This window comes from Phaenicophaeus curvirostris, chromosome 24 (genome assembly GCF_032191515.1).
Source record: "Phaenicophaeus curvirostris isolate KB17595 chromosome 24, BPBGC_Pcur_1.0, whole genome shotgun sequence".
In the NCBI taxonomy this organism is placed as follows: Eukaryota; Metazoa; Chordata; class Aves; order Cuculiformes; family Cuculidae; genus Phaenicophaeus; species Phaenicophaeus curvirostris.
The window spans coordinates 6,989,339-7,011,716 of record NC_091415.1 but is presented as its reverse complement, the minus strand read 5'-3'; the positions used below and the strand labels follow the sequence as shown (position 1 = coordinate 7,011,716).

General features: G+C 52.8%; 1 protein-coding gene across 1 annotated transcript; it reads right to left on the bottom strand.

Annotated features, from left to right (window-relative positions):
* Window positions 1–10,012: 10,012 nt before the first annotated feature.
* On the bottom strand, window positions 10,013–21,068 carry TNNT2 (troponin T2, cardiac type). Its single transcript, XM_069875819.1, has 16 exons — window positions 20,521–21,068; window positions 18,889–18,899; window positions 18,747–18,764; window positions 18,067–18,096; window positions 17,255–17,311; window positions 16,647–16,679; window positions 16,103–16,138; window positions 15,795–15,816; window positions 14,758–14,818; window positions 14,505–14,621; window positions 14,053–14,130; window positions 13,485–13,595; window positions 12,969–13,078; window positions 12,405–12,495; window positions 11,679–11,719; window positions 10,013–10,326 (listed from the first exon to the last, which is right to left on the bottom strand). Exons 1-16 carry the CDS (start codon window positions 20,556–20,558, stop codon window positions 10,278–10,280), a joined length of 903 nt encoding a protein of 300 aa, XP_069731920.1. The 5' UTR covers window positions 20,559–21,068; the 3' UTR covers window positions 10,013–10,277.
* Window positions 21,069–22,378: the final 1,310 nt, after the last annotated feature.

The window sequence follows — 22,378 nt, the reverse complement described above, 5'->3', positions numbered from 1 at the left end:
CTCCCTGAAAGGAGGTTGTGGAGAGGAGGGAGCTGGGCTCTTCTCCCAAGTGACAGGGGACAGGACGAGAGGGAATGGCCTCAAGCTCCACCAGGGGAGGTTCAGGCTGGACATTAGGAAATTTTTTTTTTTACGGAAAGGGTCATTGGGCACTGGAACAGGCTGCCCAGGGAGGGGGTTGAGTCACTTCCCTGGAGGTGTTTAAGGGTCGGGTGGATGAGGTGCTAAGGGACATGGTTTAGTGTTTGATAAGAATGGTTGGACTCGATGATCCTGTGGGTCTCTTCCAACCTGGTTATTCTATGATTGTATGATTCTATGAATGACCAAATTAAACAGAGTTTCCCCAAATCCTCAGCAAGTTTCAGCCTGCAGGTTGGAGGAGACTGTCAGGGAGGGGGCTTGTTAAAGAGTAGGTGCCTTTCCAAGGGAGACAAAAAATCCCAGGACACACTTCAGGGATGCCAGCCCCCATCTCACAACATCCCAGGGATGCTGCAATACTAACCTACAACTTCTCCACTGCAGTGCAGGCACCCATCCCACCCAACACAGGGCTGCTGAGGGCCCTGGGATGAAGCACTTGCTGCCCCTTTGTTTTCTTTGAGGCATTCAGCAGCCCCAAAGCTCCACCTTCCACCACAAGATGCAGGTACCATAAAGCAACCTCTTTCTGTGGCTGTAACCCTCACATCTGCCAGGGAAGTGTCATGGGCCAAATGTTTTACCATAGAGCACAGGGCCAGGTTTTCAAAATCTCTGTCTCAGCACACTGGTGTCTAGAAAAAAAATGCATGGAGGATTTTTGTGCCCATGAGAACCCACATCTTTGTGAAGCACCCACATGCGCTCTTTGTGCTGTACCCGCGTGCAGCCGCCTACGGCTGGGACTTGCGGCAGGCAGCAACTGGTCCCCCTCGGCTCCTCGCCTGGCTTGTGGGTAGAAGTTTTGGGGATTTTTGCACCGTGTTTCCTTCTTCCTGAAAGAGAAGTGCTTCCTTCAGAGTTTTTTATCAGTTTGTGCACTGGTAGATTGTCCTGCTCTTAGCCCAAGGACCTGAAAGCTGCAGGTGGGATTGTTCTGCAGCCACCAAGAAATGCCAACCATTTGCAGAATCTTTTAGTTACTTTTCCTTCACAATGATGATGGCTGGATGGTTACAGTTAACCACAGGGCTCCGAAACTCGCAGAACTAATAATCGTCCCATTGATCAAATAAGCAGGAGCTGGTTCCCACCCTGCTGCAGTGTGGTCCTTCCAGACAGAACCCCGTCCTCCTGACTCTGCCCTGCCACGTTCCAGAATATTAAATCACCCTCTGGAAATATTTACCTCTGCCCCCTGCCAGGAGAGACCTTAAACTAAAATCAGGCCATGAGTCCATCTGCTAGGTGACGCTGGGATGAATCTGCACCTACAATGCCTGATCTACTCCTTGAGGCTGGAGGAGCATCCTGGCTGAAGCTGACATCTCCAGGGGTCCTACAGAAGTATCTGGAGCCCAGTGATGCTGAGATCTCCTCCACACTGTGGCTGCTCCACCATGGAGCTCTTGGTACAACCAACCCAACTTGGCAGCCGTAGAGGACGTGTTGTGTGCATGTGGAACCTCCATGAGGTGCTCATCCCAGGCGAGAAGACTGGTCCTCCTGATGGGGCCCTTAGGCAGCTCTTCCAGCATCCAGAAATGCTTCTCTGTCTTTGTCAGTATGATTTTATTGTAAATATTTCAAAGTGTTTGAAACACTGCCTGGACAAAAACTGAGTTTGAAAACCAATCAGAACCAAAACATGTCCAAAAGTTAGAAGAATTTGATAATTACAAACTTTAGCTGAATTTCCTGTTATCTGTTTTAAGGAGTGACACTGCACGCAGCTGATACACTGACAGGTCATCCTATAGCAACACCACCTAAAAGGTGACAATCGCTCTATTTCTACAGTCAGTCAACAACATCTGGTTGACAGTGAGAGATCAAAGCGTTTCCCTAGATCAAAGTGCTCCGCCTTTGCCATGATATCAAAGTTAGATTTATTGCTCTGTGAAGGCACAAATGTGTTTGTTTACAGGTGCAGATAAAAGGTACTAGTGGCTCACAGCACTTCTGAAGCCAGGAGAGCACCATCAATGGGATGACTTCAATATTGCACCATGCCACAATCCAACACGTTGGTTGTAGTGTGAAGCACTGGAATTATAAACCAGTGTCACAGAGGGAGAGCACTGAATGCTGCAGCTTAGCTGGAGTTAAAACCCAGAGCTTAAAGCCATTCTCATACCAAACCAAGGAGACAGGAACTGGAATCTCCCACCCCACCAACTGCTGTGACCTCTGAGCTGTTGGATAAGGGATGTATTGCTTTCCTCGGCTGCTCTTCCTTCCTCCTCCGTGTCTTTTATTTTAAGGCTCAGCTGCAGAGGCAAGTTGGGCAGGTGTTGAGTTCATAGAATCACAGAATCACCAGGTTGGAACAGACCCATCAGATCATTGAGTCCAACCATTCCTATCAAACACTAAACCATGTCCCTCAGCACCTCATCCAGCCATCGCTTAAACACCTCCAGGGAAGGTGACTCAACCACCTCCCTGGGCAGCCTCTGACAGGGACCAATGACCCTCTCTGTGAAAAATTTTTTCCTAATGTCCAGCCTGAACCTCCCCTGGTGGAGCTTGAGGCCATTCCCTCTTCTCCTGTCCTCTGTCACTTGGGAGAAGAGCCCAACTTCCTCCTCTCCACAACCTCCTTTCAGGGAGTTGTAGAGAGCAATGAGGTCTCCCCTCAGCCTCCTCTTCTCCAGGCTAAACAACCCCAGATCTTTCAGCTGCTCCTCTTGTTCTCCAGCCTCCTCACCAGCTTCGTTGCTCTTCTCTGGACTCGCTCCAGAGCCTCAACATCCTTCTTGTGGTGAGGGGCCCAGAACTGAACACAGGATTCGAGGAGCAGTCTCACCAGTGGCGAGTCCAGAGGGAGAAGAACCTCCCTGGACCTGCTGGTCACGCCGTTTCTGATCCAAGCCAAGATGCCATTGGCCTTCTTGGCCACCTGGGCCCCTGCTGGCTCATATTCAGTCGCTGTCAACCAACACCCCCAGGTCCCTCTCCTCCAGGCAGTTTCTAGACAGACTTCTCCTAGTCTGTAGCTGCCCAGGGTTCTTGTGCCCAAAGTGCAAGACCTGACATTTGGCCTTGTTAAACCTCATCCCGTTGGTCTCAGCCCATGGATCCAGCCTGTTCAGATCCCTTTGGAGCCTCCCGACCCTCCAGCAGATCCAGCTTCCTCCCAGATTAGTGTCGCCTGCAAACTTGCTAAGGGTGCACTCGATGCCTTCATCCAGGTCATTGATAAAGACATTGAACAGGGCTGGACCCAGCACTGAGCTCTGGGGACACCACTTGTCACTGGCCTCCAGCTGGAGTTAACTCCATTTCCCACCACTCTCTGGGCCTGGCCATTCAACCAGTTTTCCACCCAGGAGAGTGTGAAAGAGAGATGCTCCCCAGAATCAGGCTTCATTGGCACAAACAGCAGCCACAGCACATGGGCTGGTAGCAAACAACAGGCAGGGCTTAGGCAGGTGTGGTGGCATCTCGGGTTAGGGGTCAGGCACCTCCTGGCACTCCTGGGTCTGGCAGTGTACTTAAAGATTCTGCAGCAGACTGGCTTTTTTTGCATATTTGTTTCAAGGAGGAAGAAATACAAAGGGAACTGCTGCGTAATGAGGATTTTCCCAGGCACGGGTCATGCCAGGTCTGAAGGCAAAGCCTGCAAGTTCACACTCCAGCATGCATTTCCATCTCTCAGTTTTCAACAGGCTCAAATAAGAACTTATGTGGAACAGGACACATAGCATGTGATGGGTTTGTGTTGTGAGTGTACAGGGTGCAGGACCTTGCTCTTGGCCAAGGTGACAGTGCTTGGTGAACAAAATCACATCCCTCATTAAATATGCTTATAACTGAGTCTTTGACTATAACAGACTTACGACCCCAGTGCTGCCATATGAGTGAACAAAACTAAAACTCAGCATTACATCCACATCAGCTCTGGACCACCCCACCAGCTTCTCCAATGAGGCTCAGCCAGTGCACTTACGCTCCTCTGGTGCTGCTTCCTGCTGCCAGCATGACTCCCAAGCCCTCTGCTTCCTCTGCCAAAGCTCAGACTTTGCTCACTATAAATGAATGAGACCCTAAAATGCATCCTGTGCTGTTGGATGTGTGTGTGTGTTGTATGTACGTACCCAGAGATGATACCATGGGAGACACTGCTAAGGGCTTTGGCTTTCATCTCATGGCTCACTTTTTGCTGTAGAGCTTGGTGCACCACGTAAGCACACGTGAGTCGGGTCTCCATGTGCTCTTTTGGAGGGAGAACAGGTCAGTATCTCTGCAGCTGAGGCTGAGGGCAGTGTACAGGAGCAGGACCAAGTCTCTCCAGTTCTTCCCACCCCCTGAGCTCCTTGCCTTTGACCTGGGCAGTGCCCATGACTGCCAGAGCCACCTCTGCAGGAGGCTCCTGCAAACTGTGACAGCAGCTTTGGAGCTCAGCACCACTCCAGGTGAGGGCATACTGTGCAACACCACCTTTACCAGTGATGAACCTTATGGATCCGCTGCCAGTCGAAGGGCTAATCCCGGCTGCTGTTGGGTCTCAGTGTCTCAGTGGTCCTGCCAGTGGCTGCTGCCTTGCACCAAAGAGCATAGATTACACCGAGGACTTCAGCTGAAACCTGGGCATGAGAGCACATGCAAAAGCAATGATTCAGACATCACCAGGAAGCTTTTATTCCTTCCACTAAGTGCCAATAAAATGCTGCTTCCAGACAACAGTGAAAGCCTCTTCCTTTCCATCCCAGAGCACTGTTGCCTGCTTTGTCAGCGGGGCTTGTCTCATGGACATGGGTCATTGCATAGATGCTAAATTGTGCTTGCGGTGCATTTAAGACTCCATTGATGATTTAACACATCTGTGGAATCAGCAGAAAACATGAGTGACTGCAACTAATTAAAGACAATTAATTGATACCTACGAATTAGCTACTATAAGCAGTGATTTACAGGGTGAAGATATGAAGTGAAACTTGAAGTTTTATAAGGCATTTAAAATTAATCATTAAAAAAACTTGCAGACGTCAGGCGCTTGAAGAGACAAAGGGCCGTGCCCTGCCAGGGAGCGTGCCGAGGCCACCCCACAGCAACACGTGGCCTGGAACTCTGCAGATGGCAGCTCTAGGCCTGGAAAGTGTTTCTAAATTCAACATTTACATCCTTTTTGTCTCTTTTAAAATACAGCCTGTTGATAGACCTGACCTGTAAAAAATAGAGTCTGTACAGCTTCATTTTCCGCAGGGTTTTGTTGGCAGTTGGCCTTCACTTGAACCCAAGGCTGGACCCTCCAGTTCTCCACCTGGGAACACAGGACCATGGGTCAGAGCTACGTGGCCACTCTGCACCTGATCTAAGTTCCATGGATGGTGGAAGCGGTGAACCCCACACCACGCTCTGAAGGATGGTCAATGCCCTCTAGCCGTGGCAGCCAGTGCCACCTGTTCCATGCCCTGCAGAGCTCTGCCAACCTTGAATGGCACCGGAAGAATATCCCTCATATTGGGCTGTGCCTGAACTCCGTCTGCCGGCCAGGATCCACTGTCAGCAGAGGAGTCAGCGTGTGTGCTGGCCCCTGTCTCCAGCCTCAGAAGACTTGAGTCCCTGTCCTGCAACAGGGACCATGGGCACTGGCTCAACCAGGGAGCAAATCAGGAGGTGAAGAGCAGCACACACTCACCATGCTTGCCCAGCTCCATCCTCATGAAACATGCCCTAACACCCCCAACACTGGCCCTACCTCTTTCTTCATAGAATCATAGAATCATAGAATAACCAGGTTGGAAAACACCCACCAGATCATCGAGTCCAACCATTCCTATCAATCACTAAACCATGTCCCTCAGCACCTCGTCCACCCGTCCCTTAAACCCCTCCAGGGAAGGTGACTCAACCACCTCCCTGGGCAGCCTCTGCCAGGGACCAATGACCCTTTCTGGGAAAATTTTTTTCCTGATGTCCAGCCTGAACCTCCCCTGGTGGAGCTTGAGGCCATTCCCTCTCGTCCTGTCCCCTGTCACTTGGGAGAAGAGGCCAGCTCCTTCCTCTCCACAACCTCCTTTCAGGTAGTTGTAGATACACATGCACATACTGCCCTTGCTCGTACTCCATAGCCCATGGAGCCACTTCAAAGCTCACGTTGTGCCTCACGGGAGGAAGCAACACTCCAACAATTCCAAGGTTGGAGCGAGGTGATCCTTTGCTTGAACTGATGGGAACAGCAAGAGGTACCACATCCCCATCCGGTGAAACACATTGGCCCCTGGCAGTATTCCAGCATTAAGAACTGCTGCTCCACTGTCTCACAGGTCCTTGTGCACAACTGCACCTACGTCATGGACAATAATGCTGGTAGGCTGGGCACATGCATGACCCTGGCTCTTTGGGACAGGCATTGACCAGCTGGTCTCAGGGCAGCAATTGCAGAATCTTCTGTGCTATCCAGAGCATCCTTGCTAACATGATCTGATAAAAGACATGAGCAGGTTGTTTTTATGCAGCAGTCATGGCAAGTCCAGGCTCTACAATATCTGTATTTCAGCCTGGATTTGACTTTGGGAGTCCTGGGTTTGAGCGTGACCTACACACATTTCTGGTTGAGCACATTCACAGCCCAAAACACCAGCTCAGCATTTTACTAGCACCTTCTAGGTAATAAATAAATCTTCTTTTGCATCCGTTACACCACATGGGGACACCGGTACCCTGAGGAGCACCTTGGCACGGGTTTGCATCAACAGATCACAAGGTGCATGTGCTTGTGAGACCTGGGCACGGCTCTGCTGGGGTCCAGGCTCGTGCAGTGGTGTTGGGACACTCATGCTGAACATCAGAGGAGGGTGCTTTGTATCTCAGGCTGGCAGCAGCCTCTGGAGCTTTGAACTCTTGCCAGGGCACTGGCATCACTCCAGAGAGGGCAGAGGTGTCCTGCCCACACCACACTGTAGGACACGAGCCCTGCATCACACCCACACCTCAATGCACCACCTGCCAATGTCTCTGTAGAGCAGCTGAAAGGATCTGGCATCCTGTACTGAACAGACTGCATGGGACACAACCTGATTTCCACACGTTTCTTTAACTGAGGCACCAGAACTGTGTTGGAGCAGACCCTCTTTCCATGTGCTGTACTCCAGAGTGGTGTTGCACAAGGCACTGCTCCTCAAAGGACATGGAGGATGTTTGCATTCTATGGCAGAAGATGCTGATCCCCTGCAACGGGCTAGAGAATGCTACATCTCACAGATCCTGGGAAGGGCAGAGCTCTCTAGCCCTCATACCATGCTCCAGAGGATGCTGGTGCTTTGGTCTGGCATCCAGAGGTCCCGTTGCCTGTGGGGACATTGACATCACACAGTAGTGCTGCAGGACACTAGTAGAGTGCAAATCTCCATGACATCATGGCATGTAGCCAGCAGGTTGAGCAAGGGGATTTTGACCCTCTACTCGGCTCTTGTGAGACCCCACCTGGAATATTGTGTCCAGTTCTGGAATTCTCAACTTAAGAAGGATATGGAACTGTTGGAATGGATCCAGAGGAGTCTATGAAGATGATCCAAGGACTGCAGCACCTCTGCTATAAGGACAGGCCAAGGGAGTTGAGGCTGTTCAGCCTGGAGAAGAGAAGGCTTCAAGGAGACCTTAGGGCAGCTTCCAGTGCTGAAAGGGCCTCCAGGAAAGATGGGGAAGAACTTTTTACAAGGGTCTGGAGTGACAGGATGAGTGGGAATGGATTTAAATTGGAAGGAGAAAGATTTAGATTAGACATGAGGAAGAAATTCTTCATGATGAGGGTGGTGAATCCCTGGCTCAGGTTGCCCAGAGCAGTGGTGGCTGCCCCATCCCTGGAGGGGTTCAAGGCCAGGCTGGATGGGGCTTGGAGCCCCTGGTCCAGTGGGAGATGTCCCTGCCCACATGGGGAGGAGGAGTGGAATTAGGTGGGCTTTGAGGTCCCTTTGAACCCAAACCATTCCATGATTCTATGACTCTATTATTGTGAGGTTGTTAGTGCCCCGCATGACTCTCCAAAAGCTGCTGCCGGGGTCCATCACACCGCAGCGCACAGCACCGTGGCCAGTCCTGCTGCACTAGCCTCATCAACTGGCAAAACACCTGCTGTGCCCGGCAGGATGGACACGGCACCCCTGCACCTCGGCGCTGCTCACCACGCACAGGGCCCTGCACCGCACTCCAGCAAACCTTGGCACAGCACACAGTGCCATTGCGACACCGCAACCATCACACAGCCCGTGCGATGCTTGGGGTGGTGCCAGCACCCAGTAAGACCCTGGAGAAGTCCCCAAACCCTCTGCTGCATCCCAAAGGATTTCTGCGCCCTGCGCCACGGCCTCACACAGCAGAAAGCCACGGACACGGGTGGGTGAGGGAGCAGGGGAGGGTCGGTGGCAGGGCTGGGCGCTGACTTGGCTGTTCTGGCATGGCTGGAGCACCAGGCGCTGGGCACAGAGAGGGAGGTGCCAGGCAGGGAGGGAGCGTGCTGGTTTCGGCCCCGGTGCGCAGGGAGCCAGGCTGGCGGGGGGCCAGCACGCTGCCGAGACAGGCAGAGCTGTGGGAAGCAGGGAGTGCCTCTGTACCCCCACCCTGGGCGCTGCCAGCCCCGCAGGGACGGGCAGAGCAGCTGCAGCACCCATGCGCTGCACCGCGCACCGGCAAAGCCCTGCTTTTGCCTGCCAGAAAGATTTTGAGCCTGGATCTACAGAGCCCAGGAGAAAGGGATATTTTTTCTCAAGCCAGCTGGATCTCTTTTGCCCTGAGCCATGCCTCTGGGGACATGCATCAGGCAGGGTGGAAATGTCACTTGACGGTCCTTCACTCAGCCACCCTCCAGGGATTTCATATCCCGGCACGACCACCCTCCCTAGTTCTCCGTTTTTCTTCTAATAGGGGATCAGCCTCATCCCTCCACACTTGTTTTTGTGGAGGCGGATGATAGGGGACTGGTTGCTCTCCATCTGCTGCTTCCCTGAAGCTGAGGTATCCCAGAGGCTCACTCCCTAAAACCTGATGGTATGTGTTGAAATAGGCAAAATCATTTGTCATCCCATGGGTAGCACAAGGGAGAAGCCTGCAGGGTGCACCTGCATCACTGCCCCTGGGGTGGGGAGGACAGGCAGCTCCAGCAAGAAGGGAGATAAAATGTCTCATCAAGGGACAATAAGGCTTTGAAGATCCACCATCCTGTGCATCCACCCCATTTCCCCATTGCTCTGGGAACTGCCTCATGGATGCTGTGGGACAACAGCAAGGGACAGCTTGCCCCAGGCAATGGTCAAGCAAACCGGGTCTTTACTACTGGTTGACAGTCCAGATGCAGGCATTGGGAACACTTGGGATTACGCAGCTGATGTGCCCCTGTGGGTATTGGTTGTGGGAGCGCAGTACAGAGATGCCTAGAGCTGGATGAAAGAGATGCACCCCAAAAGGGCAGGGAAATATTCTCTCCACACAGACTCATCTCAAGTCTTCATTGCTTGCTGTCAGAAACATGCAGAGGAGGCAAACACAGTTGGCCTAGGCCCTTTAGGAAGTGGGAGGAATAGAGATTAAACTAATCCATGGACCAAGGAGCCTGGAAATGGTGCCCTTATCCTATCGGGCTGGCCCTGACACAGAGAGGAGGTGGGGGGGCTCTGGTACAGCAAAGCAGGAGCTAAAGTGGCCATAACTGCGCTTGCCCCAGACTGTAGCAAGAAAAGCAGGTCAGAGCACTGAGGTCTGTTACTAAACCTCCCAAGGACTGCAAGCGTGAGATGCTGTGAGGCAAGGGGTCATGTTATTCAGGAGGTCCTGGCCGGCCGCTGCCTCCTCTTGCAGCCCAGGGAGCGGCTGTGCGGCTGCACTTGCTCAGTTCAGCACTGCTGGGGCTGCCCTGGGTCTGTTTCCTCGGGGCTCAGAGCTTCAGGATGGAGACAACACCCACACCCCCTCACCATTCTCTTTATTTACAGACACAACATCAGCTGGGGGTGCGGAGATGAGAAACGGAACCTTGCGAAGTGTCTCCCACCAAGACAGAGCTCTGCCTCCAGCAAGGTCTTTGTAAGCAATGTCTAGTGGGAGGTCAGGTAGGTGCAGTGCAGGATCCACGATGTAGGGAAGCCAGCTGGTTGAGCAAAAGGCAATGAACCTCTCCGTGCCTTCTGAGTCATCTATTTCCACCGACCACCCACCATGGTCTTCCCACGGGCACCCTTTGACCTGGAAGGCAAGCAGAAATGAACATACAAAAAGGCATTAGTGACCGTGAAAGGCAGGAGAAAGGGGGTACCCTTGGTGAAGAGTCAGAGACCCTGCAAAGAGGACAGGGCCATCTCCAGCCGGTGCTCTCTGCCCTGTGGGGAAGAAGGTCTTTAGCGGCCCTGGGTAAAAACTTGGGACCTAAGTCAGTCTATGTGTTTTGGGACTCTGTGGAACCAAGCTCATGCATTCTGCCAGGTGTTTCTAAGGGCCCCCAGTTCTTTTCCTATTATTCTTCCTCCCAGAGTTCCTTCAGAGAAGAATGGACAAGCTGAATCCCCAGTTGCGGAGGGATACTAACTCCTGCGGGATCCTTCTCCCCAGAATGAGAAGCTATGGAGCTGTTAGCCAGGACACACCACATCGCTCTCCTTAACCAGCATCAGGGAAACAGGCTCAGCTCTGGGCAAGGGTCAGCGGAGAGGAGAAGGCTCAGGTGGACAGTGAAGAGCATTTCTGGCCTGTCATTCTGAGAGTCTCCAGTGCAGCTTTGGCTGCCAGTCCTTGGCTTCGCCTCCTCCTCCTGCCCCACCGCCAGCCTGACATCAGCCCTGGCATCCATGCAACACACATGCCGGGGGGACACAGCACTCGGGAAATGCCTCTACTCACCCTTTGCTGCAGCACCAGGCCGTGTTGGGGCAGAAGAGAAGAGAGATTTGGTGTAAGAGTGTAGAAGGTGCTGCTATCTGACACACAGGGGAGGCTGAGCACCTCTCATGTGAGACAGCAGGATGGGAAGGATGAGACGTGCGGGGAAGTGAGAATCACATGATGCCCCCAAGGGTGGGGATAAACACCCATTTCCACCCTCCTACAAAGGGTCCCCCAGTCCTGTGCAGGGAACATGGGCACAAGGACAGGCTCCTCTGAACTTGTGGGGCTGTGCAGCTCCCACAGCTCATGGTGTTTCCCCTCCTGGAATCTCCAGCACCTTCCCTCGGATGCACACTGCAGGGATGGCAGTGGCTGGATGCTGGCAGGATCCTGCAGAACACAAGGGTCCACATGCAGAGGTGGGATCTCCTGGGGATCCATACCCAGCCAGGGTCTCTGGGGCAGGGGAAGCTAGTGGAGGTGGGAGGCAATGCGGGGTCTGTCAATGGGAGCAGGACAGCATGGACCAGACCTGCAGGTCCATGAACACTGGGTACCAGTGGGACCAGGAGCTGGAGTGGGAAGGACAGGAGGTGGCTCTGCAAGGGTGCGAGAGAGCCAGGAGATACACGGGGAGGGAACTGGGGCCAGTGGAGCAGGGATCTGGAAGGGCAGGCTGTATTGCAGAAGGATGCTCAGCCCACCCAGGGACTTACACTTTCTGGTGGTCACTAACGCGGTTTCTGAGGACGTTGATCTACAAGAGAAATGCAAGCAGATGGTGAGACCTGGCAAGATGCCCTACACCTGGCCAGGGACAATGGTCAGGGTAAAGATGCATCACTGCTTTCCCTTCCTCAGCAGTTCTTGTGTGGGGTTAGGACACGGCTGTGATGTGCAGCACAGAAGGAAGGTTTCTGCAGTGCAAAGCAAACCTCCTCAGGAGCTGAGAGGTTACAGGACCACCACCCAGATCCTTTCAGCAGCTGTCACATCATCCAGCATTTCATAGCTGTGTGCTCTGCCTTGCCAGGCTGGCTGGCACCCCCTGGGAGGGTGAGTTTGATCACAGAGTCACAGAATCACGGAACTATTTGAGTTGGAAGGGACCTCAAAGTCCATCCAGTTCCACCCCTGTCATGGGCAGGGACATCTCCCACTGGATCAGGGGGCTCAAAGCCCCATCCAGCCTGGCCTTGAACTCCTCCATGGACTGGGCATGTCCAAAAGGGTGGCAGATGTGGCTTTGCTTTCAGTGGTACAAAGCCTGCTAGTTGTTTGCCACTGATGCACAAGGGAAGGTACAGACCTTTTCTGATGCAGCCAACTTTCCTGTGACAGCACCGTCAGTCAGACAACTACCTCATCTCCCACATGGGGAGCAGAAAGAGCAGCCAGGCATATGGAGGGTGAGCAAGCTGATGGAGGATTTCCCGGCTCACCTCGTATTTCTGCCGCTTGAACTTTTCCTGCAGGTCGAATTTCTCAGCCTCCAGGTCACGGATGGTTTGCCATAGCTCCTTGGCTTTTTCCCTGTGGGAAGATACAGTTGTTGTCAGCACAAAAAAGTGATGTGGCTCACAGGGACCTCACTGAAAGGGACTGGGCAGTGATGCCACTATCTCGCCTGCTCTCCCAGCGTGGGTCGCTGTACACTCCATGCCCAGACAGGGATGTGTTGTCCAGGTGGCAATACCAGTACCATGTGTGGACCTGGGCCATGGGCTGAGGTCGGGGTGCGTGGGGACACGCATGTCCCACGCGTGTGAGCGTGGCTCCCTCTGATGGCTGGCGCTGTCAGCAGCAGCCTGGCAGTGGTGGCCCAACATAGCCATGAAGCCCACGTCCCCAGTGGGGTGTCACAGCCCATCACCCAGCTGGGCCACCACTCTGCTGTCTGCGCTGCAAGCCCCAGGCCACCCACCCCAGCTGAAGATGCTGTCCCAGGCGGTGGGACCCAAAGCAGAGCCCCTGTTCTGGACATCCCTCCTGCAGCCCCTTCTTACCTCAGCTTCTCTTCGTTGAGGTGGTCAATGTTCAAGGGCTTCCGCCGTTCACTGAGGATCTTCTTCTTTTTTTCCCGCTCTGTTTGCTTCTTCCCACCCTTTTTCTCTGACTAAGGAAAACCATCAGTCCATCAGAGGGAAAGAAATGTGCCCAGCTTTTATTCTACCTCTGTGCCCAGCTCTGACCCCCAACATGTTCTGCATTTGGGAAGCCAGAAACACATGAGATCCTCAAGAAAATCTCGGCAACAGTGGACAAGGTATCCCTACACCCTCATCCTTGTCCCTGAGTCAAGGCTGGTCTCCTCCCAGACAGCATCTGCAAAGCAGAGCTCTCAGCAACCTTTGGCCCTCTGACCGCTGCTGTGACCCAGCCGTGGTGGCCTGTCTTCTGCTCATAGAAACCACAGTCTACCGGCACTGAGAACATGCACAGTGCTGTGGGGCCAACCCAATACTGAGACCTTTCTGGGAGCACCAGCAGTTTCATTGCAATCCCCTCAGGTAGGTTCACACCTTCTGCATGTAGCCTCCAAAATGCAGCATGTTGGAGAGAGCTTTCTTTTTCCGTGCTTCCTCCTCAGCCCTCTTCCGTGCCTCCTCTTCCTCTTTGCGAGCTCTTTCTTCCTGCCAGGATCGGAAGTGGGTCAGAAGCAGAAAGACAGAGACCTCACAGACCAGCAAGTGACACAGAGCTCGTGCTCCCATGTGCTCCACAGCCAGTCTTCTGTCACCCAATACCAGCCCAAGCCCCACAGTCCTGGAGAGACCATAGAATCATAGGATGGCTTGGACCTCAAAGACCATCCAGTGCCACCCCTGCCATGGGCACGGACACTTCCCACTGGATCAGGTTGCTCCAAGCCCCATCCAGCCTGGTCTTGAACCCCTCCAGGGATGGGACAGCCACCACTGCTCTGGGCAACCTGGGCCAGGGCCTCCCCACCCTCAGCATGAAGAATTTCTTTCTACTGTCTAATCTAAATCTTCCCCCATCTAATTTATAGCTATTCTCCCTTGTCCTGTCACTCCAGGCCCCTGCAAAAAGCCCGTCCCTGGCTTTCTTGTCCACTGAGACACTCACGGCCATGCGGGCTTGGCGTTCCTTCTCCCTCTCGCTGCGAATCCGCTGCTGCTCTGCTCTTTCCGCTCGCCGCTGTTCCTGCAGGAGGAGAGGACTTTGGCTTTGCTGTCTCAGGGAATTTGCATCCTCTCTGTCCCTAGGGACACAGCTATGACCCCAAAACCACAAGAGCCCCAAGGGAAAATCTACTGCTCCCTTGTTTCCCAGGAGACTGCATGGACCAGTGCCTGCAGGGGAGGATGCATCTCCAATAGACACCATAGTATCACAGCAGCCAGATGAGGGACTTCCCTGGCACTGCAGCTTAAAATCTGGCTGATATCTCAGGCTCTGTCTTGCTGGGACATGAGATGTCTCAGGTTGCTCTCAGGACAGTGGGGAAAGGATCTTGGCTGTTTGCCCACAGGGGAGATGGTGGCAGTGGTGATGGAGGGGCAGGATTGCAGACATACAATCCTGTCCTTGAGGGAGATGAGCTCCTCTTCTTCCTTCTTCCTGCTCTCAAAATGGGCTTCAATGAGGGCCTGAAGTTCATTCAGGTCCTTCTCCATGCGCTTGCGGTGAATGTCCTGCACCAGATAGAAGCAGCAGTGATGGTTACACGTCAATGCATGAATGCAGGAGCTGCAAAGCTGTTGGGCAAAGTGTGGAGACACAACACAAGGGGAGAACCTCATGGGAGTTGACACCGAGTGCACTACTCACATCAAAATCCAGTCTCTCTCCATCTGGGATTTTGGGAGGCACCAGGTTTGGCATGAAGACCCTGCAATTGAAGGTGGAGCAGAAGGATGGTGAGCCTGGGACAGGATGGCGCCTTTCATCCACGCACTGATCTACCCAGCCCTCCCCTCTGAGCTGCACAATCCCCAGGGATGAAAAATGAGAACAGTTTGAGGACAGAGAAGTGCAATGCTGATTGCTGGAGGTTGCCAGCTGGACAGCCTCAGAGGAAGACCTCTGACATTCCTGGGAAGCGCTCCAGTGTGCCCACATGGCTGGAATAACTCTGTAAGCTGCAGGCAACTTGGCCATGATCCTTTTCCAGGCACCCTGGGACTGGCAGCCGCCCCCCTGCTCACCCAAAAGAGGACAAAGGAAATGTGTGCCCCAGTGTGCGCTGCCACAGGGGCTGGAAACCACTCTCTCATCCTCTGTGGGCTCTAGGGAGGGCAGGAGATGCTCAGTAGGGGTACATGAAGACACAAATGGATGAAGAGATCGCAGTGGAGGACAGATCTGCCTCCCACATCACCGCATCCCACCTGTCCGTGAGAACCTGCAAGTTCCTGGCAACAGTTCAGGGCCCCACTCCTTCAGGCAGGTGCTCCCGTCCCTGGGATGTTGGCACTCATGCAAATGCATGCCTCATGCCAACCACGGCCAGGTCCATGCTGCAGAAGAAAGACTCTGGCTGTGCCATGGACTTTGTACCCCAGGCTGGGGTGCACACAGGTTTTTCCTGCTGCAGGGCCACAGGGCAGCTGGTCTTCCCCCAATGAACATGCAAAATGCTTCAGAACTGCCCAATTCTCACAATTCCCTTCATATTCCATGTTTACCTGCCCATTTCTTTCCCTTTTTTCTCTCCATGTCCCAGTCCCAGCCTGCTTTCATGCTTTTGAGGCCTCACTGTCCCATGCCCTTCATGCATCATAGTGCTAAGCCCATCACATGGAGCCTCTGCCCTGGCACTGCTCCCACATCAGACCTTGCACCAGCAAAAACGCATAAACACTTACTTGGGCTTTGGCTTTGATTCACCTGCAGGTCCGCAGAAGCAGGAGAGAAAGACAATGTTAATGTCACAGAGGCATTTGCTTTCACCTCTTAACCCAAACCCCACGCCACGGGACCCTCTCTCAGCAGCACCGGCTGCGCTGTGGATCATCCTCCAGCAAAGAGGCATGCACTGAGGTGTCGGTCTGTGTGCCAAACCCCCAGACACACACTGATGCTCCTGGCTGAGCAGAAAGGCATTTGTACCTCCTTACACAGGTGAAGGGACAGTCCTTCCTGCCCCAGAGGGGAACAAGGATGGATACTTTACCTTCCCCAGGCTCCTGCTCTCGGTCTCCCTCTCCATCTGTGGAAAATAAAATGCTTTGGCTTCTGGAAGCTACTCTTGCTGTGCACCTTGCCTACGGTGGTTCCACCACGTTGTTCCCCTCTACCCTGCGCTCATCCCCTCTGCAAAACCCAGCTCCACCCTGCAAGGATGAACGGGGAGAGAGCAGGTGCCTCCTGGACATCCCTCACTCTCAGACAGACCAGGAGAGCCCCAAGTTGTCTCCAGGAGGAACCCAGAGAATCTTTGCAAGAGCTGGGGCTGGGAAAGCAGAGCTACTACCCTCTCCTTCTGTATTTTTAGTGAATTTCTTACCTTGGCAGCACAAAGCCATCCCTCCTGCGGGCCTCCTGCTGCCCCAGCCCTGGCAGAGGACGGGGCCAGGGCAGCTCTGCCCCATTTACTGCAGATTCTCTCTTCAGCAGCAAATGAATACACCACCAAACACCCCCCTACAAGTGTCCAGTGGGGGACTGAGATCAGGACTGAAATGGCCAAAACTGTTTCTCCTCCATTCTTGCTTTACCTTCTTCTGGTGCTTTCGTTTCATCTTCTTGTTCTGTTTCCAAAGCAATGGGGAGAATATGAGCATCTGTGGGTGAGGGCAGACACATTCCCCCAGCACAGAAGAGTCCCGGCACCCTAACTTGGGCAGCATAGCTGGGATCTGAGCCTGTCCCACCAGCTGAGACAGCACAGGGACACATATCAGGAGACCCCTTCTGCTCCAAAGAGGTCTCATAAAGTCCAGGGTTCTTTGGAAGGTGAAATTCATCAGAGCGTGAGCCCAGCTCTGGAAAATCCCCTCTAAAGTTGCAGAAACCTCTCAGTGGAACAGGCTCAACTAATTTTTGGCATTCAGCATGCTGGACACAAACTGTTTGATCAGCAACCAGTGGGAAACACCATTACCCTCATGCCTGAAGGGCCAAGGGACTTGGTAGATCAGGAAAGGGCAGCTCAGTTTTGACACCTCCTTACGGGAAACCACAGGTACAGGCAGAGCTGCCCCTATGTGCTACTGGCCACTGTCACGGGCCACACTGGGACACCCCGACCCCACCTGGCACCCCACCAAAGCAGAGCATGGCTACAGCCAAGCCATGGGAACTTGCTGGTAAAGTCACCACGTACCTTCTGCCTTCGTTTCTTCGGTCTCCTCCTCCTCCTCCTCTACCTGTTCTTCTTGACCTGTGGAATAACGGGCAGTGTGAGTCCAACAGCCACTGCTCCCACTAGCTCCCTGCAGACCCCGGTACCAGGACAACGGTGGCACAGAGCTGGGCAAGACAGAGACCTGAGGGAGATGTAGCTGCAGGAAGAAGCAGCGGCTCAGAAAGAGAAGGGCTTTGCTCTAACCTTTACCCAAGGGCTGCTCTCTTTGGTAGGGCAAAAAAAAAAAAAATTAAAGGGTTTATAGCCACCTCAGAGTTTGTCTTTCATGCCCTTTCAGCTATCATGCTGTTATACCCCTGGATGAGGAGGGGTGATTTCTATCGATCTTCTCTAGCCAGCAAAGAGCAAGACTGGCTGGCATTAGAGACTGTGCCTTCCGCACCTTTACAGTCTTATTTATGACACTGTTGGAGCATTTTTCCACTGGAGGGAGCAGTATCCCCACAAGAGTCCTCCACTGGAGTCAGAGTGATGCTGGGGCCCACAGGTCCTGGGAAGACTTGTGGTCCCACAGCAAGAGAGAAAGAAAGAAAAAGAAGATAGTAAACCACGAGTGCATTTGGTTGGGAGATGTAAGAGAGAAGACACAAACACAGGAGCAGCTACACACAGCACAGCAGGGTGGGAAGGGCAGAGTGCAAGAAACAGGAGAGAGAAGTGGAAGAATGAAAGAAAACCATTTCCCAGACAGGGAGGGGCGAAAGACACACCGACCCACAACATATTCACAGCAGCAGTGGAGGTGAAATAAAGAAAGGTGCAATAACTACCGTCTTCTTCCTCTATCCATTCTTCCTCTTCTGAGCCAGGGAGGAGGGAAAGGAATAAGCGCAGAGGTTAGTTGCACGCCATGAAGCTGTGGAGTGTGGCTGTGGCGCGCACAAGATGTGGACTCCAGCACTGCAGTGGTTTCCCCCTTTGGCCTCTCTTTTCTTTAATGCTCAGGATGGTTTGCCCTGCAGCAGCGCAGGCTGCCTGGCAAGGCCCTGAAGTGGTGAGAGGCTCAGCAAAACCCAGCTCCCAACCCCAGCTCCAAATGCACAGCTGTGTCCCAGAGTGGCTGCGTGCACCATGGGGTTTGCTTCTTAGCTGGACTGAGGCAGCTGGAGGTTTGTGCTTGAGCATCATTAATATGCATTCAGCCAAAGCTTCAGCTATGATTGAGTTATTGGGATCACAACTCTGCCAACTCATTTCTGTCCAACATTTCCACCACTGTTTTGAGTCAAGGGATCACTCTGACAAAAAGAGATCCTGAGATCATTCAGCGTGGTTTTGATCCTACCGGTATTTGAGGCAGAAAAGTCTAGAACATGATCTCACCTGCCTTTCCTGGTAATGACTCTCCCATTGCAGTCAAGGAGCTTACCACCACAACCCACCCAAGCAAAACCAACTGGACCTACAGCACTTGTCTCTTGGCCCTTGCAACCACCAGTTAAACACCTACCTTCTTCCACGTACTCCTCTTCACAGAGCACACGTACACACGGGAGAGAGGGAAGGGAAAGAAGACACAGGTTATTGAAGTTGCTCTGATCATTTCTTGGTTTCAGCCTTACGGGAGCTGCAGATGCTTCATGTCCTCTTACCTTCCTGCTCCCTGCAAACACAACACAAATTTGTGGATTTCAGTTACCTGCTGCAGCAGGGCACATGTGTCTAACAGTGAAACCAAAGGGGATCTGAGACTTCCTCAAGGCTGGCTCCCCTTCTTTGGAGCAATGGGCAATGACAACTGTGCAAGTCGTTGTGCAGAATGCTGCAAGGCAGCAGTGGGGACAAGACAACATCCAGGTCACCCTGAAGTCTGCAGACAGCAGGAGCTGAAGTGCTCGACCGATGCTTTGACAGTGGCCAGAGCACAACATCATTTTGCAGCTTGAGAAGATGGAGTGACCATGGCCTGTTATCCTAGAAACAGGCATCGCACAGCACATCTTGGCCCCGTAGTCCTTTCCTGACCCCAAGAGACATGTGCAATCTGCCTCTGGATGTGCCCAGACAAATCTATTCTGGCATTTAAACAAAAAAAAACCAAAACAGGATTCAGATCTACTTTTTCTGCTGGTGGATGAGAAGTAGGAGCCATGTTTGGACTGATCCCTATGACCTTGTCTTGTAGATATTGCCTGGAGGAGAAGGACCTGGTGGTGTTGGTTGACAGTGAATGAACATGAGCCAGCAGTGGCCCAGGTGGCCAAGAAGGTCAATGGCATCTTGGCTTGGATCAGAAACAGCGTGGCCAGCAGGGCCAGGGAGGTTCTTCTCCCTCTGGACTCAGCACTGGTGAGACCGCTCCTCGAATCCTGTGTTCAGTTCTGGGCCCCTCACCACAAGAAGGATGTTGAGGCTCTGGAGCGAGTCCAGAGAAGAGCAACGAAGCTGGTGAGGAGGCTGGAGAACAAGAGGAGCAGCTGAGAGATCTGGGGTTGTTTAGCCTGGAGAAGAGGAGGCTGAGGGGAGACCTCATTGCTCTCTCCAACTACCTGAAAGGAGGTTGTGGAGAGGAGGGAGCTGGGCTCTTCTCCCAAGGGACAGGGGACAGGACGAGAGGAAATGGCCTCAAGCTCCACCAGGGGAGGTTCAGCCTGGACATCAGGAAAAAAATTTTCCCAGAAAGGGTCATTGGTCCCTGGCAGAGGCTGCCCAGGGAGGGGGTTGAGTCACCTTCCCTGGAGGGGTTTAAGGGACGGGTGGATGAGGTTCTGAGGGACATGGTTTAGTGTTTGATAGGAATGGTTGGACTCGATGATCCAGTGGGTCTCTTCCAACCTGGTGATTCTATGATTCTATGATTCTGTGATTCTATATTGAACCCCTTTCTCCAGGGTTCCCCTCATGGCCCAGCAACCCTCACCAGCAAAAGCTGCCCTCAGATTTGGGCCTCAAGGAGTGATGCTCTGGCTGTGGCAGTAGGTTCCCATCAGCAACAGGCTGATGACATCAGCTTTTCCTAGCTCCATCTCAGCAATTCAGACTGCAACATTTTTAACCTAGGGACTGTACCTTACTGTGACTGTGCTGATCCAGCTCTGACAGCAAAGCTCCCCACCACAGGGGTCTCAGCACCATCACCACAGTGGATGGGCACGAGGTGGAGGGATTTCATGTCGGGTTAATGACAAGAGTTGATGCCCAACAAACAGCACCTCTAAAGCAATATTATGGCCCTATGGGAAAGTGGGGATAATGAGAAAGAAAGGTTATTTAAAACCACTTACTGTTCATATTCTTCAGTGACCTCTTCAGAGTCCGACATGCCTGGTTATCTAGCAGAATTCAAGACAGATTGGAAAAAGTGAGGGTTAGGAGCCAAGATAAGGACAAGCACAGCCTGTACTCCAGCACCCAAGACATGGGCACAGAGATGCTGCATCTCTCCAAAGCACTTGGAGATTCAAGCTGTTCCCAGCCAAGCTGTGACAGTGTTATCTCAGCAGAGATAAGGCTCCCCTCTCCCCTTCTGCCCCAGGACCACAGCTCGCCCCAAATAGGAGGCAGGAGATTAGACACAGCCTCATGCAACACTGATAATCCCTGTCAGGAGCCGCGTTCAGGACACGCAGCTCCTCTCACTGCAGCCAGATCAGGGAGCTGCATTTGCTCAGGGCGCAAGGAAATAACTCAATTATAATGTTCAGTTTGTTTTGCTTCCTGACTATTTTTAGCTGGGTTGGGTTATAGAAACCTGCAGGGACCTCTGTTACCTCAGATTTACAGCCCTGCACAAGCTGCAGCGCGAGACCTCAGTGAGACCTCCCAGCCCAGCCCTCCAAGTGCAGAGCTCTGGGAAGGGGCGAGCTGGGCTCGGTTGGAGCCTTTCCCTCCTGGTCCTGGCTCGGAGACCAAGATTACTTAAAGGAGTAAATCACATACCCGTGCTCACCTTCTCAGCACACCCATCTCCCTCCCAGCCATGGTACGGAGGACTTTACTCATCATCCCACCTCCTCTAGCTTCCACCCAGTGCTCCACAACAAGGTCCTCACAGACCAGCCCCACAATCAGCCACAGCCCTGGACATCCCAGAGCAGCCCTGAGCATCAGCCCAAGCCCCTGCAGAAGCTCTCCACTGCTCGTGTTCATGCCAGACCTCAGCAAAGCTGAGATGCAACAGAAAAATGCAAGGCAGCTCTAGAAATAACTTTCCATGTGCTAAACCACCTGTTCCCAGAGCTGCACTGCTTCACTTCCTCTCCTGCCAGGCATCTGGGAACAACTGGTCCTGGCTACATCTGTTGAGCATTTATTACCCAGGAAGGGCAAGGCAGGCTTCAGGATCGCTTGTTCAAGATGCTGAATCCAGGATTGGAATCCGCAAGCACGGGAAAGATGCATTACAGGAGGGGCACCTCTGCATACCCACGGGTCCCAGGCGGGGAGATGTCAAACCTCACTTCCGAGCAATGACTCACAAGGTGCTTTTTGGAGACAAATGAAGTCAGAACCCTGCTCTGTGTGCCTTGGGTTCACTATCTATTTCTGCCATCATTATTCCCTTCCCCTTGATGGATGCAGGGCTTGAACCCAAGCACCCCCCTCCACAACCATCTCCTTGAACCCCACTCCCCCATGAACATCAGTTCCCAGCCCTACTTCTCTCCCAGGCCCAGTGCGGTCCTGCTGCCCCCACAGTTTGGCCAAATCTTTTATGTGGCCTCTGAGCACCCAGGTTTTATTTGATCTTCTCACAAAAGCAGAGGCTTCCTCCTGGTCACAACAGCACAAGCATGAATTTGTGAAAGCTTACTTCTACCTTTCCAGTCACCTCTTCTCTCATATATCACCAGATCCCATAAAGCATTTGCTGAGGAACAGCAAATTCAGGAGGTACTCAAAAAAAAAAGAAGTCCTAGGAAAAATTTATCCATACTCTGCACAGGAACAGGTAAACCTTTCCATTAAAGCTTTGAAATGTTGTTTTGAAAGAATTAAGAGAAGAAAGCAGACATATTACAGTGTTTAAGAGGAAACCTTGCACATATTATTGGCTGTAAAACATCTCCCATTATTTGCTGTATATTAAATAATGCTAATATCCCTCCTGATCCTTACAGTCCTCTGCTCCACCAGCTCAGG